This window comes from Amblyraja radiata, chromosome 21 (genome assembly GCF_010909765.2).
Source record: "Amblyraja radiata isolate CabotCenter1 chromosome 21, sAmbRad1.1.pri, whole genome shotgun sequence".
In the NCBI taxonomy this organism is placed as follows: domain Eukaryota; kingdom Metazoa; phylum Chordata; class Chondrichthyes; order Rajiformes; family Rajidae; genus Amblyraja; species Amblyraja radiata.
This window is the reverse complement of record NC_045976.1, coordinates 32,947,770-32,964,299: the sequence shown is the minus strand read 5'-3', so window position 1 is coordinate 32,964,299 and position 16,530 is coordinate 32,947,770. Positions and strand designations below refer to the sequence as shown.

The following is a 16,530-nucleotide window of genomic DNA, read 5'->3' as shown; positions in this document are numbered from 1 at the left end:
AAGATATTACACAGAACAAAAGTCGCATCTCCGTATAAGAAAGAGACAAAATAAAGTTCCCCCCCCACCACATAATACACAACTAAAAATAGACTATTGCATACATCTAACATTAACGATAAGACAAAGAAGGAAGAGAGACAGATAGACTGCAGGCGAGTCGCAGCCGCAGACACAGCGTTTATCTAATTGCCCTATCTGTACAATAATATCTTTGGTTGCTTGGCCAGCCTTCACAAATGGGGCAGCAGTCCAACCCCACGGTGTGCTTGTGGAGAGCAGCAAACAATGCAACACATCATTGAAGCATGTCCTCAACAAAGACTCAAAGGAGGACTTGTCACCCTTCATACAGCAGATCAAGAGGCAACTGCTTGGCTAAAGGACTTTGCATTCGCTAAATAAATAAATAAACCCATATTCTGTATTCTATAAGGCAGTCATGCCATCAATTTGTTCTAATGGAGCTACTATCAATTCAGAGTGAAAGGAGTGCATTACTGTCACAAGGGAAAGCAACTTTTGAGAAGTGAGGAAAAAAAGACCATATGCTGGGGTCACTGAAATGAAAGATCAGGAGACAATCCTTTATCCGAAGTGTAGTCAAAAAGCGAAACTCACCACTGTCAGGAATAGATAAAGTGCTCAACATAGGTGTATTTATTACACAAGAGAAAAGGGAAAATAACAGATGTTGCTTGAAAGAGATGTACACAGAGCAGAAAAGTTGATGTAGATTACTTGATCCTTATGGCAAGCAGATTCCCAGCACTTGAGTTTCATACATCAGGTGTAGCAGAATTCAAATTAATGTGGAACATGTTAAACATTTCCACTAGGTTCCAATTAGGTTAATGTATTTAGAAATCGGTAACCAGTTTCCTGAACTTCACTATTTTCAACCAATCTATTTAGCAGTGGTAGCTGCATAAAATGTCTATTTTGCAGCCAATAGTTACAGGTCTTAACTAGTATTATTGATACAGAACATCATTGGTTTGGAAGAAATGGACATAAATTGTTCTTCTCATCTAGGTCAAATTAGAAAATGACAATCGTATTTTATAACATAATCACACCAAATCTCATACCAATTATTTTATTCAAAGCAACAGGCATAAATTCAGAAGAATAGACAAGTTTAATATAAGGTAGCAGACATCCATGTACCTGAGCTGAAGAAATAACATCAGTGCAGGTTATCGTGGCAAAGAGAAGAGGTGTGGTCAGTAGCTGTTAAAAGGAACACAACATGCTGAATATTAGGGTAAGAGGAGTATTCACATTCAGAAACCAACATATTCACTGTTCCAGAGGCTGTGAGTACAAATTGCTTGTGTCCCTTTCTCAAAATCACGACCAGTGGTCCCTATCAGGAGTTATGATGCCACTGAAGGTCAGGCCTTGTGTAATCTCAGTTACATTGCTCACACAATATCTTTTAAGTTTATTTATTCATGAGAAGTGGGCACTATGGGCAAGGCCACCATTTATTCCCCATTATTAAATATTGTTGAGAAGGTGGCAGTCTGCCTACTTAAACTGGTGCAATCCGTGTGAACTACACTCAATACTTTACTGTGGTCAAGGAATTCATAGATTTCAATCCGATCACATCTAAGGGGAAAAAAATAAAACAACAACACCAACAATGACACCTTTCTTTAACTGATCCATGTATTAGTTACTATTGCATAATTCCCAGATTTTCTACTTTCACCAATGATTTGCCTGCATAATTTGACTGGATTAGTTACTCTTAAAACTTCAAATCTCCCGTGCGGGGATTCCCAGGTCCTCCATCCATCCCCCATCTGTACCTCTCGATCCAAAGGTTTGGTTGGCAGCACATTTAACTTGATGATTTTCTCTTCCATTTGAAACCACTCCAAATCTGTTCCAGTTAAATTCAAGTGTATTTCTCCAGTGGATAGGTTGCCATTCACGGCGAGTCTTGCGATGAATGTTCCATCCGGACTATTCTCTTGAATATCCACAGAAAGATCATGCCCACCAGAGCACAGATCACCTGGTGTAAAGGACAATAGATTCACAATTCACATTACAGCATTCAGCCATTTGATCCCTACCCACTGGGAGAGATTAGTGGCCAGTGATAGGTGATGTGTTGTGGTCGATGATTTGAGTGGGCTTAATGGTCAGTGATTGGCATTGAATAGTGGGCAGTAACTGGAGGAGATTACCATCAGTCTAGCAATCCTTGATAAACTATTGTAACATTTGTGAGAATTACATAATGTGGAGATGAGTAAAAACGTGTCCCATCTTTACCAGGAAATCAATGAATAGTTTGCTGATTTGGGCAGACACTGGAAATTAATGGCTAATGAGTGAACTCATAATTTGACCAATGATCCTGGGGAAATTGCTGGCTGATGCAGACTGGTCAAAAGTAATTTCATTAAAGATCTAAACAGGCAGCATTGGGGGGGAGAATTTCATATCGACATTGCACAACACCTTAAGAATATATTGATGCAATGTCATAACTGCAAAGTTTATATTATTTCTTAAAGCAGGCTTGGTAACCCCAGAAGATAGACAGTTCATTGATAGTCTATTTGAAATTCCAATATTTTGAAAGAATTTGAATGGTAGAGAGAAATAAACATTTCTGCTGGTGGAGGAGAGTTGGATAAGGGGACATAACCCTTAAATAAGATCCAGGTCATTCAAGAGAGAGGTCATGAAACATTCCTTAATGAAGAGATTGGTAGAAGAATGAAACTCAATGGCTGCTAAGCAACATTAACTTTTCCAAATCTGAATGGACAGCTGTTAGCAAGACATATCTATTTAAGGAAATGTAACAAAGGGCCACAATCTCAATGGGTGATGGAATGGATTTAATGGGTTAAAGGGGTTTCTCATAGTTCTGGGTTTTAGTTTCATCCCATTGGTCAGGGTAAGATTTGAAGGTAGGTTAGCAAATAAAAGTCGTACATTTTATGAGCTTGCATCAACTTAAAATGTTCATCCTTATTCTCAAACACCTCCATAACTTCAATCTTTGTTGCATTTGTAATATTAACTATTCCTCCAGAATTCAAATGTTTCAATATAGATATTAAAAGTTGTCTCTTTCTTCTATTCCAGGTGAAAAAGATTGTTGCAGGTTTGGGGAAAAAAAGGAGGGGATTTCCCCCACAATCCTGGATAATGTTTATCCTTCAAACATCTTCATTGAACAGGAGATTTGGTCATGCTTTCATTGTTCATGTACATTATTCTACACAAATTGATTGCTGTATTTTCAGCAGTAGAAAATACAATTCAATGGCTCAGGAGTTACAAAAGCCACATCTGTATAAGCCAAGCCAAGCCCTATATTAATGCAGATCAAAACACAAGTGCTGGAGGAGCTTACTAAATCAGGCAGCATCTATGGAGGGAATGGACTGATGACATATTGGAAAGGTGCGACCCAAAACATCACCTGTCCATTCCCTCCACAGATGCTTCCTGACCCGTTGAGTTCCTCCAGCACTTTGTGTTTTGCTCAGGATTCCAGCATCAACAGTTCCTCATGTCTTTGTATAAATGCAGGTGATTTCTTCATTTATGTTCTTTTCTAAAACATTCTAAGTGAAGCAGAGAGTCTGTTTTACCTTCCATGCGGATCGATGCAAACCTAGAAAACAATATGCCCATAATAAACATCCATAGCTTCAGCATAGTGACCCAATCCATGGGTTGGGGTTGGAAATGTGGCAGAGTATAGAGATCCTTTGTTGCTCTCTTCTCAGAATCACTGCCAAACCTGACCACACACACCTCAATCTGGAAAGAGAGAACAAAAAGAACAGTTTATTTAAATATTTCTGTGGGATGAAGAAGGTGAAGCATGTTTGGGGATGCCCAGATGTGGTAGGTTTATCCTTAATTATCTCAAGGCGACACTTTCAGAACAACAGTACGTATTTTCTTACAGGCCAACAACAATGACTACAATTTGGAAGGTAGGATGTTTATGTCACATGTGTGACGACATAATTCATTGCATGACTTATATGGATGCAAATGCATCACAGACGATTTCCTGGTTGCTATGTGGCCTTCAATGACACTGTAAAATGTGTTAGCGTCCTCCAGTTCACCTGTACGTGCACCAGCTCACTTTCTCAGTTTATTTTTGTTGTGGATTCTCTTGGTGAGCTGTTTTTACAGCCCCACCCAGTGTTCTAAGCAGAGAACAGTTTTGCAAGGGTATTTCCATTTTCTTAGGCACAATGGTTTCACTTCTTAATCCTACTACGAATGACACTGTCTAGACATTTCCTGTCTAGCTTCGGAGGGTATTTGGGCAGACAGTAAAGACTGCCAGTCAGGGAGGGCACTGAGGTCGAACAGTGATGGATAGTCAGAGTGGACAATGATGAATGGTCAGAATGGGCAGTAAGGGTAGGCAGTGAGGGATGGGTTGTGAAGGTGACAGTGATGGTGTAAATAAGCTCTTCTAAGCTTCCCCTTGTCTAGTTCAGTCAATAAACCACTGATTCAAGCACTGGAACAACTAATCTTTACTTTTGGATAGCACAACAAATTCCCCTAGACGATACCTAAACCATTGCAGGTTCAATCCTTGTATCTGCCTGGCCAAGCCCTTCAGCCTCGTGCAAGCAGAAACACTCCAAAAGGTCATGCAGTCCCAAGCGCTCTTCCAGAAGATCGACAAAGGACCTCGTGCCTTTTATAGGTCCCTGAACCTTGAGGGGCCGAACTACAGAAGGGTGGTCTATTTACAATCCAATCAAACATAACAAATTACAACAATACATTATTGACAGTTACACAAACCAATAGCAGAATTCCCCTTACATTGTTGCAGGAGAAGCTTCCAGAAGAAGCTAACATAACTTGAATAATGCAACATTTACCCTGGGATTCAAACAGACCAGACAGAGCTTAACATTTCAACCAATCAACAATTAACAGGGTAACTGTCTCGCAACATTATTTACAATATGTACACTTAGTTTGCATTTATCCATCTTCATGCATTTTACATTTCCTTGGATGTCCTCTGCAGAAATCCCATCCATCTGTCAATTGAATATGCAACACTGATCTGGGCCCTAGCCTTACTGGCACCATTGTCTTATTTCTGCAGAGCACACCAGACTTCACCAAAATGGCCGAGCAATACATGAGTCATTACTAAATGTTGGTACCATGGCTGCTCGGTTTCAACCAGGATTAACAATGGATGATTGGAATGGAAAGTAAGGGTGAACAGTGATGGATATTCTGGCTGGGCAGTGATGGATGGTTAGAGTGGGAAGTGAGGGTGGTCATTAAGGCAATGCAACTGAGTTGAGTAATTGTGCTGTAAACTTTATGCATTTCTCTGAGGAACATTGGAGAATTATAATATTGCACAAATCGAAAGGATGAGACTTAAAGGGGATAATTTGTGCATTATTATGGAAGAACTGGGGATGAGACAAATAAATGTTGTTCAAAGGGGTGGTCCAGATAAAATGGACTGAATGGGCTCTTTGCATTACAGGGTGCAATGACTCCTGATGGAAGATGGCTGATGTTTGTTGATAATGCATCAGAAAAAGGCATTTACAAATTGTGAGGAGAGTAACTGTGTCGAGTAAATGCTGTCATGTTCAACATGTGCCATGTGGGCTCTTTCGGAGCAACCTCTGTTATTTTCCCCATGTGCTCCATCGTAAAATTCCTGTTCTGAACGTACAGGTCAGTGTACAACTCCTCCCCCTTCTGTCGTAACTCTACAACTCATCTTCCTTCTGTCGTGGGGTAGACTGAGACTGACTCCCCCCCCCCCCAAATCTTTGCACATTGTCAATCCTTCCCACTCGTCACTTTAATTTCATGTTACATGTATTTTGTGATTTTATAACTGTTGGCAGATCAATTTCCCTCCTGGGACAAATAAAGTTCTATCGTATCGTATGGAATAAGCACCACTTCTCTTCATTCCTCACATTCACAGTGGTTCCCCGAGAGTATCTACTTTCACAAAGTGACCCACAGCTTTATCAGTATTCATGGTGATTTTTGTAGGTATATTACATTTACAGCTACTCTGGCCGGGTTTCACAGGTATTAATACTCACTGTGGGAGGGGTCACTCTGTAAATACCAATATTCTTCCAGGACTCTTGCCGAGCACAGATAAGCAGCCAGGACACTGTGAATCTGGGTGCAGTCCATGGGACCCAGCGCGAATACTGATGGAAACATCGGGACCTCTATGAATATTGCAAACGTGTGTCAATGCCGGTAACCTCCTGTACTGATCTACCGTGATACAGATACACTCCTAGGACACCGTGTGAAAGACTCATGTACATCTGAGAATACTGAGATCGCCTGGTGCCTGGGAAAACTGATTAATTCCCAGGATCCTCTGTAAAAATGATAGAACTCTCTATGACAATTGTTATACCGCTGGGGCTCTTTCTGAATGGTGACATACATCCACGATGGTCTATGTACTGAAATATACCTGGACTCCTGTGAATAAGAATTACTTCCCAGCAACCCAGCATCTCCTGCTAACATCCTCCCAGGACCCACTATGAATACTGACACCCTCCTCAATCTCCTGCGAATACTGACACACTCCCAGAACTCCCTTTGAATACCAACACCCTCCCAGGAACCTGTGTGAATACTGACACCCTCCTGGGAATACGCTCATGTCTCCCTCCTCTGTGGTACCTCTGCACGCCTGGGCACTCTGAACTCGCGGTCAAGATGCCTGCGAAACTGATGTTACAATCTCTGTGAGTACAGAACACCCCTGCTTTACGGAGGGCTTGCTTTCCAATCCAACCGTCCGTATTGCAAATTTCTGTAAAACGGACTCTTGCCAAAAATTGACATTTGTTGTTCCTCTTAATTGCTTAATTTTTTCCCCACATACGAGAAAGAGCGAATTTTTAATCTGCATCTGAAGTTTTTGGTGGTGATTAGTGATTTACCATTAATAACACAGACACAGATACACTCCAGAACTTCTGTGAATACAGATACGCTGTTGAGACCCTTTAAGAATGTCAATACAAGAAGGTCCCGTTGGGAAACAAACTTACCCAGGGCCATGTGTGAATACTGATACTGATACAGGTCACACTTCTGTGAAAACTGCTGCATACCAAAATCCTCTGTGAATATTGATTATTCTCCCAGGACACATGGTGGATGCTGATTCATTCCAGGACCCCCTTGGAATATCAAAGTGCTTCCAGTATCCTCTGTGAATGCTGGTAGACTCCAGTAATGCTCTGTGAAAGCTGATATTTTTCTGCGATTCTTCTCGAACCTGATGTGGAAACTGATACTGCTCTGAATCCCTGTGAATGCCAGTAATCTCCTGTACTGATGTGAGTACTACCGGAACCCCTCTGCTTACCAACATGTTCCCAGGGCCCCCTCTGAACATGGATACACACATGGCACCTTCTGAGAATACCGATTCACATCTGGAGCCCGCAACTAATACTGTGAGCCTCTGAGAACTGATTCACTTGGGACACCTTGAGAATATTGAGGCACTCCCCCCCCCCCATTCAATACAATACAATACAATTTATTTGTTGTCATTTGAACCTCATTGAGGTTCAAACGAAATTTAGTTTCTGCAGTCATACAAACAAGTAGAAGAACCAAGACACAACACAATTTACACAAGCATCCATTACAGCGAATCTCCTCCTCACTGTGATGGAAGGCAAAGTCTTATCTCTCCCCTACACTCCCCATTCCCCTCCCGTTGTCAAAGTCAAAGCCCCCAGCGGGCGATGGTAAGTAAGTCCCGCGGCCATTAAAACCGTGCCGGGCGATGCAATGCCACGCTCCGGGTCATCCTCAACCCCGCAACTTGGGCGGGAGAAGTTGCCGTTGCGGAAGCCCCGAAAAGCCGTCTCCCATCAGGGACCCGCGAGCTCCCGGTGTTACCGTCCACAGGGCCGGCGGTTGGAGATTCCGAATCTCCGGGGTCGGGTCGCAGCCACGCGCCGCCACAGCTCTCCACGCTCCGAACTCGGCCAGATCCACGATGGCAAGTCCGCAGGCTCCGCGACTGGAGCTCCCAGGTCGTTCCGGTTGGAGGCCGCTCCACGGTGCTAGGCCCCAACGACAACGGAGACTCGACAGGGAAAAGGTCAGGTCCTCCGTACAGGGAAAAGATTTTAAAAGTTTCCCCACCCCCCGCACCCCCCCCACACATTACCAGTTAAAAAAAAACACTATACACTACACTCAAACGAGACAAAAAAAAAAAAAAAGACAGACGGACTGCAGAGGCCGCTGCGACGTGAGTCGCGCCACCCACCCAACGATTCTTCTTAGACTCAGAGTAAATAGAGGTATCCTGAAAATCTAATTGACTTATATACTCCGGGGACTTTCTATGAATACTGTTGTACACCTGAGACTCCCTTAGAATATGGAAATGTTTCCATGACCTTCTGTGAGTAGTAATATACTCACACAAGGCCAGAGTCCATCATGAATACCTCTCAGACCTTCCGTAGATGTTGAAAGACTCTTTATCAATCTGTGAATGCTGATACATGCTCAGGGTTCTTTGAAAAATTCACACAATCGCCTGTGAAAATTGACTTTGGAAACTGTGTGATTACTGATTTACACCTGAAACACACTGTAAATACTGATTCTCTCCGAGGACTTTTTGTGAATAGTGAATTTTTGAAAATCCATGAATACTAATACATTTCCAGGATCCTTGGTGAATACTGACACACATGTGGAATCTTCTTATTAAGATATTTGAATACACACTTGGGGCCCTCTGGGAATACAAATATACTTCTGAGGCTCCCTGTGAATGTTGATACACACGTGGACCCTCTGTATAAACTGATACAACCCAGGACCCTGTGTGAATATTAATTCCATTCTGGGACCCCCTGCATGCATAGATACATTCATGTGAACCCCTGTACTGATGATAGTGTAATGGACCTTTTCATAAATAGTCAGATTCTGGGACCCTCCTCTAATGTGACACACTCCTGTGAACCTGTTTAAATACCAAATAATTTCTGGATCTCTTTGTGATCACAGAAACAAAGCCAGGAACATTGTTATTACCAGCACATTCCAGGGACCTTCCTTGCACAACACCCCCCCCCCCCCCCCCACCCTCCTGTTGAATACTGGTGCAAGTCTCCAATGTTCGTAACTGTTTTGCAGGACAAATGTGACCGAGAAGAATCTGGTTCAGAATTCCCATTTTTAGTTGCTGAGAATTCCATCAATACCTTTTTACATGTTTATAATACATTCTCATCAAAATTAATTCACAATGCCAGCTAAATGAATAATTCATGTAACTCTCACATTAACAACAATCAGAAATAATCAATGAGTTAAATCAGTTCCAGTTTTAAAATCCAATCTGCTGCAATCAAACAAATGTTCACTTACCCCTCACTATCACTCCTGGAGAAACACTGTTGAGTTGCTTTTCAGCAGAAATTCATATGGATAACCCTGGCTCTTAACAATTATTAGCAAATATTTTGAATGTTTAAAAGGAAGACATTTTTCATTCACAGATTCCATTTGCTGAGCATTTAAAGATTAAGTTGCTTTTTTGGGCCAACTGCAGTAAGATTGTCACGTGTCTGGTGCTTGGAAGAGAAATCTCTACCCTAGAAAGGGCTTAGAGGGCATTTAATGAGGGATAAGATTTCAGGAATAGTGTCTAACTAAGCCAGTAGAAAAGGATTTACTTTTGCAACTTATTGAGGGGAGAATGGATTTCGAGGCCAATTACTTATTTTGCTTAAGTAAACGGAGCTTGAACTTCTTTTAAATTGCAGTGCGATGAATCATAAGCTTTTATTTGTTAACGTCTGAGGAGAAAATGTTGGCCACTTCAAACTTATTGTCAGAGCAATAATGCGATTGAGTTATGTTGCTAACACAAAGGATGTCTTTTTCTCTGCTCAATGAACAGATCACATATGAGCTGTCCAGGTGACCTCGGATTTTATCATTGGTCTTGCATTTTGCAGCAATTTATCTTTGAATTTATATTTGGCCTTACATTTTGCAGCAAGATTTCATTTTAAATCAATGGGAGTGGAAATTTAACTGTACACATAAACTAGCTCTAAATTTCACAAACCTGTTCACACAAGATTTATATGTGCACCTTGTGCAAAGAAGCAGGTATTGGGTAAGCATGTAACACAGAGGTATCTGAATTTGCACACACTAAGCTTGTGTAATATCAGCTGTAGCTGCAACTAATCACCGCCACTTAAAGAAGAACAGAACATTGCTGAAGGTCAATGTGCAGTTAATGTTTGGGCACAGCTCGAGCGGTTGCTCCATTTCACTGACATTGTGCTAAACATCCTGGTTAAAGAGGGGGAACTCAAAGGGAGGGTTCTAACAAGGGCTGGTTCTAACATAGGCTTGTTGCCCCTGTATAACTCTGTGATGTTTGTGTGGAGTCTGCACGTTCTCCCTGAATTATCTTGATCTCCCTTGGATGCACTGATTTCCTCCCACACTCCAAAGACGTGCTGGTTAGCTGATTAATTGTCTGCTGTAAATTGCCCTGGTGTGGAGCCAGTGGTAGAAGCTGGGAAATTGGATAACTCTGGCATAGATAAATGGCCGCCTCGAATGTATGAGAATGTGGAAAAATGAACTTGAGGTAGGGTTGGGGAGACAGGATTATGAACCCTCCAATAATCTCGAGAGGTTATGGATGCACATGTATATGATTGTCTGTTTGCATTATGAATGTATGTACATAGACCTACAAAAGCCTGAAGTTTGAAGAACCACACAAGTTGCTAGCAAGAGGAGGTGGGAAGGGAAAGAAATGCCCATAGGAATATAGTATTGGTGCATCAAGAACGTTAATGAATCTACTTGCACAATTAAGGTCAATGAACGAAACGACCAAAGTCCATCTACAAGAGATTCAGCACTGCATAAGAGATTCAGATTCAGCAGTTACCAACTGTCGAGGATGACAAGGTTTTCATTCTTGTTCTTTGGGCTCTGAGGTGGTTGAGGAAACCCACAGGCTCTGGCACGTGGGACAAGGCGTGATTGACGGGGTTGCCAGGTGGGTGGTTTGGGAGGTGGTGCGATCTTTCTGCCATTTAGACTGGACTTCTTAACAAATGAACTCACGTTTCAGTGCCACTCCTAATGTTCCATTTTGAGAGATCATGGGCCCAGGATTTCACCGAGTTGTTGTGGAATCTGTCATGCAAGCTTTGGAAACATCTTTGAACCATGTTCACTGCCAACTTGGTAATTTCTTTCGTAGATGGAACTCGAAATAGAACATTTCAGAATTCAAATGGCATAGCTTGCCCATAGGAGCTGATTGAGAATAGTGAAAGTGATCAGGGGAACCTGGAGCTGATTACCGCAACTTCAGGTGAAACATGCAGCTGTACAGACTCCGGAAAACCTCTGATCTAAAGAGCAGGTGACGGGCACATTGTGACGCAAGAACAAAACTAGTTATCAAGGACAAAGGACTAGATAGTGTCCAAAGAACATGTGGAATAATTCCTCAATGGTGATTCTGCTCTTGATGTGAGCACCCGTGCCTCCATTCCACAGCAAACTTCATGGATCAACTTCACTGCCACAATTAAGAAGTCAAAAAAGCCAGGTGACAATTCAAAAATAAACATGCATTTGGGCCAAACAGCATCCCTGCTGAAGTTCCAAAACTCCGTTACAAATTCACAATCTCATCTCCTTCCCTTGGGAAGAGGAGGACATGTCAAGGGACATGAAAAACCCGATCGAGTGCCACAGTATACCTAACCCCATGATTCACCTCATGCACATGCACACATGCATACACACAACGTACACGCACATTCACGCATGCGCATGCACGCACACATACACGCACACTCACGTATGCACACATGTACATGCACGTACATGCACACTCACACATGCACACTTCAAAGTCAAAGCATCCTTTATTGTCATTCAGACCTTTCGGTCTGAACAAACTTTTGTGTGTGTAAACTTGTGCGTGCGCACGTGTACACACACACAAATGCTCTGGTACCTGTGGAGATGTTCAGCAGATGACCATTGGCAAGATGCTGGTGATGACATGTTCAGTTTATGATCACCAGTCACATCACAGTGTCCTTATGTTTAACCCTCCTCCCACGTATCCCATTTCCCCACATTCCATACTGTCCTCTGTTATTATAAAGGTAAGGTGATTTCAACAGATCACAATTTACAATTGATTTTAGACTAAAATAAAGTCCTTAGTACTGAAAAAATATGTACAATGAATCTTCATTTGTGAGCCAGTTTTGTTATTGGATCACACAGGTGATTTGACAACATTACTTGATTTAACCTCAGCTGATGTGCTATAAGAGGATTTGATGTGGTGGAGGATGTTAATCTTTGACGTCATTCCAGATGGTTTCAAAACCAGCAACATCGTTTCCAGCTCACATTGACCTTTTTGATAAATTGTAATCAGGTTTGAGCAAGGGAAAACTTGCTCCAAGTTTAAATTGAGCGAGAGGCATCAAAACCAAATAAACAATGATTATTCAAAAAGGATACCGACCTGAAACATCATCTGTCATTTCCTTCCACAGATGCTGCCTGACCCGGTGAGTTCCTCCAGTGATTTGTTTTTTTGCTGTCGATTCCATCATCTGTAATCTCTTGTGTCTTCAAAACCAAATACTCTATTGGCAACTGTTCTCAGACTACAACTTGAAGCATTTATAATATTAATTCAAACTTGTCTCTCCATTTGCATTGCCTGATCTGCTGGGCATTTCCTACAGCTTTGATCTGCATTTAACACATCTTTAACATTCTTTTATTTGTATATTTTATCTTAATTTCCCTCATTAATCTATCAACTAGTTGGCAACATCCATCACTTTTTGCCACTGCAACCTTGGCTTTACCTTATCATAAATATTCCCTCCATGCATTCATCCACTAAAGACCACCTTGTTTTCTCAAATTCCCAGTTTTGACCCGAAACATTAAGTCTGCTTTCCTTTCCACAGATCTGCATAACCTGCTGTGTGTTTCATTATTTGCAACCATCTGTCTCATCTCTTCTTCTATATTTGGGTTGCAACTATGCTGTCTGTATTCCAGTTCCCTTAAGAACAAGGGTTAGAAGTGTTTATTTTGGAGCAAGTCCATTCCTTGCTTCAAATATCCTACCCTTGACTGAGAAATAAGTGAGGTTTGAAGTGAGCTGAGGAATAAGGCAGGAAGATCTTTAGTTAGCGTGGGAGGTGCTTTTAGGATGTGTGGGGAGGTGGGATTGGTATGCATGGTGGAGTGGAGGATTGAGGGATTATCCCTTGAGTACATTGGGTAGGATCTGGATCCACACAATAAGGCCACAATCTAAATTAAATTGTCCACTCCTTAAATGGAAGAGCCCCTACAGTAAAGTGTAAAGTTTCTCACAGCAATGTCAACTTCCACTGGACTGAATAAAGATTCACTGAAAGGATATTATTGAAGGACCAAGAATCATTGTATTTTTATGGGTTCATGGAGTTTTTACAAAAGCAATGAGAGAAACTTGGAGAATTTCAGCAGAGATTGAACTCTTTCATCTGTGTGGTGGAGAGGTGAGTTTGCTGACTTACTTTACATGTGTATATATCAGTACTTGTGAAGACAGGATTTTTAATTTGCTAATAGGATGTGAACAAAGCTGGCAAGCCCAAACTCTCTTGGTTTGGGGATGTGCCTCTATTTCTAATCTGCTTCAGAAGCGCCCACAATTGCAACAATGCGGTGACAATAAAGGAATGTCAGTATATGCCAAAATCAGAATGGTACGTGAATTCAAGCAAACCTGGAACTGACGCCAGTTCCATGCTTGTCACAGGTGCAAGTGACTGGACGGGAGCTGAAATGACCTTGCTGAGATCCTGCACTGTATTCTGCAGTTTGTAAATGCAGCATCCACAGAGTATAGCGGATGGGAGTGTGTACAGTGATTTAGAGTGAACTGTTCTGGCTCGGATGCTGTTGAACCTCTTCTGTGTTTATGCTGCACAAAATGATAGGTAAATGATCCTATGAGTCAAGGCTTCCAATTTCGAGTTTTAATTAAGAAACAAAAATGAAGTCAGAGTCACTAATGAATTAAAAATCAATGTTTTCCTTTTCCTTTCAAATCTATTAACATTGGAGTGGCAAGGGGTGGAGTATTGCAATATTTGCTGCTGCTGCCGCACAGCTGGGTTAAACCATGAACTCCAGTGTGTTCTGTATGGAGTTGAATATTCTTGCTGTAACCATATGAATATTCCCCACGGTGCTCTAATTTCCTCCCACTATCCAAAGACATGCGGTAGGTTAATTGTCTACTGTAAATTACCCTATAGTGGGCAAAAGAATTAAAAAAAGTTTGAGCATTCGAGAGAAAGTAAGTTGAGGAGTACAGGAAAGTAAGGAGAACTGATGAAATGGACATGCTTTGCTGAGAGCTGGTATAGGCTGAAGGGGCTGAACTGTAAGAACTGTACCATGTTTAATTAGATGTCAAGAGACAAGAGTGTTTAATCATTATATGAACCAGGACTGGGACAATTAAATTTGTACTTGCTGCAGCTTTACAGGCACATAACATGCAATAGTTCAACAATGCTGTCAGTTAAAGTATGCAAACAGGCATATACAAACACATATATGCACACATACATAGAGCACTCACAAATGCACCTATATTTACACATAGACACACTTACATGCAGATACTTAAATGAATCCAAGCCAGATTTAAACAGTTGCCATATATATTTGTCACCACTTGGGGTCAGCAGAGTGCCAAGGATGTGTTACACCTGAAGCATTTTAAGCAGGTGAATGAAGGGGGAATTTCAAGGAACACAAACAAGAAGCTAATAATCACTTTGCAAATGAGTGTTGGAGCAATCTGTCGTGTGAGGCCATCTGCCCTGACAGATTACGAGCCTTGTTCTAAGAGGATAATATTAACCAGTGTTCCATTAATAACTGGGACAATCACTGTGAAATGATTAGAATTATAATCACATAGGAACTCAGCAGAGCTGAGCATACACAAGCAATGTGTTATGTATCACAGCCTGAAGCTTCCAGCTACTGGCACATCTGTGAAACAAACCCTTTGAGGATTATGAGTGACATTTTCCAAATACACTGTGACTTTGTGAGGTGCCAAAGGAATTGTTCTCAGATACTATACGTTCTTGGCATAGATATGTGAGGTGGCCTTTCAGCCCATCAAGCCATTCTATTAAATGTATAATTTATTCTTTACTGCTACGCCAAGGGGGGACAAGGAAAGAGAACCTGCTTTATGTGCAAAACTGCTTTCCTGTTCCTGAACCCTTGCCCTAATTTCACATGATGTCACCTTTATTTCACCTTGAGGGGAAAAAGTTTATCTGTATTTCATATTTTAATTGGAGTAGTGCATGTAGATCTGCTCGTGCCGTTACAGGAATGATGTTGAAGCTCTGGAAAGAGTGCAGGATGCTGCCTAGTTTAGGGGCCATTAATTACAAGGAGAAGGTGGATTAGTTTCTCTGGAATGCTGGAGGTAGAGAGAGACCTGACAGAAGTATCTTAGATAGGGGAGACAATCAGAACCTTTTTCCCCAGGGTGGAAATGTCAAAGAGTTGAAGGCATAGCTTTAAGGAAAGAAGGGCAAAGTTTAATCGAGATGCACGGGGCAAGTTTTTTACACTGGGTGGTATTGGTAGCAGACGTGATTGTGGCTTTTAGATGGGCACTTGGATATACAAAGAATGGAGGAATATCCATTATGTGCAGTGATGAGATTAGTTTATCATGTCATAATGTTCGGCATAGACATTGTGGGCCAAAGGGCTTGTTCCTGTGCTGTACTTTTCTAATTACATCAATCAGAACTTCCTTCATCTCCTAACTAACAAGAATAGCTTTTGATGAAGCTTTGTCAAAGATGTTTGATCTAGATTTAGGGTGGTCACAGTGGCGCAGCGGTAGAGTTGCTGCCTTACAGCGAACGCAGTGGCGGAGACCTGGGTTCGATCCCGACTACAGGTGCTGTCTGTACGGAGTTTGTATGTTCTCCCTGTGACATGCGTGGGTTTTCTCCGAGATCTTCGGTTTCCTCCCACACAATACTGAGAAATGGACTCATGGTAGAATTTAGCTGGTTTAAAGGAGACGGATATTGTCATTCACTTTTGGGAGAAAGGGCCCTCAAAACCAGCCTAGTTGGATGGGCTATATTTGTGTATATTTGTATTGGTGCATATTTGTGTATGTGTATATGTATATATGTGATTCATGGGACAAAAGGTACCTTTATATATTGACAGAGAATAGGCAAAGTGAAATTGAACCTTACTTCCTGTATCTGTGGAGCTAATTTGAATAACTTTGTACTCATGCGTGCACTTCAAATGTTGAATAAAAAGCCTATTTTGGGAAATGTAAATGGGTCTTTGTTCATATTTTAGCCGCGC

The 16,530-nt window shown here is 41.6% G+C and overlaps 1 protein-coding gene across 1 annotated transcript in view; it reads right to left on the bottom strand.

Moving 5' to 3' along the window:
* LOC116985302 overlaps nt 1-16,530 on the bottom strand; it is a 49,081-nt gene that overhangs the window by 24,309 nt on the left and 8,242 nt on the right. Inside the window, exons 2-4 of the mRNA XM_033040002.1 lie at nt 3,630-3,801; nt 1,821-2,029; nt 1,171-1,233 (exon numbers count right to left, since the gene is read on the bottom strand). Coding sequence (XP_032895893.1) covers nt 1,171-1,233; nt 1,821-2,029; nt 3,630-3,711 — 354 coding nt within the window. The 5' untranslated portion in view covers nt 3,712-3,801. The remainder of the gene's footprint in view (nt 1-1,170; nt 1,234-1,820; nt 2,030-3,629; nt 3,802-16,530) is intronic.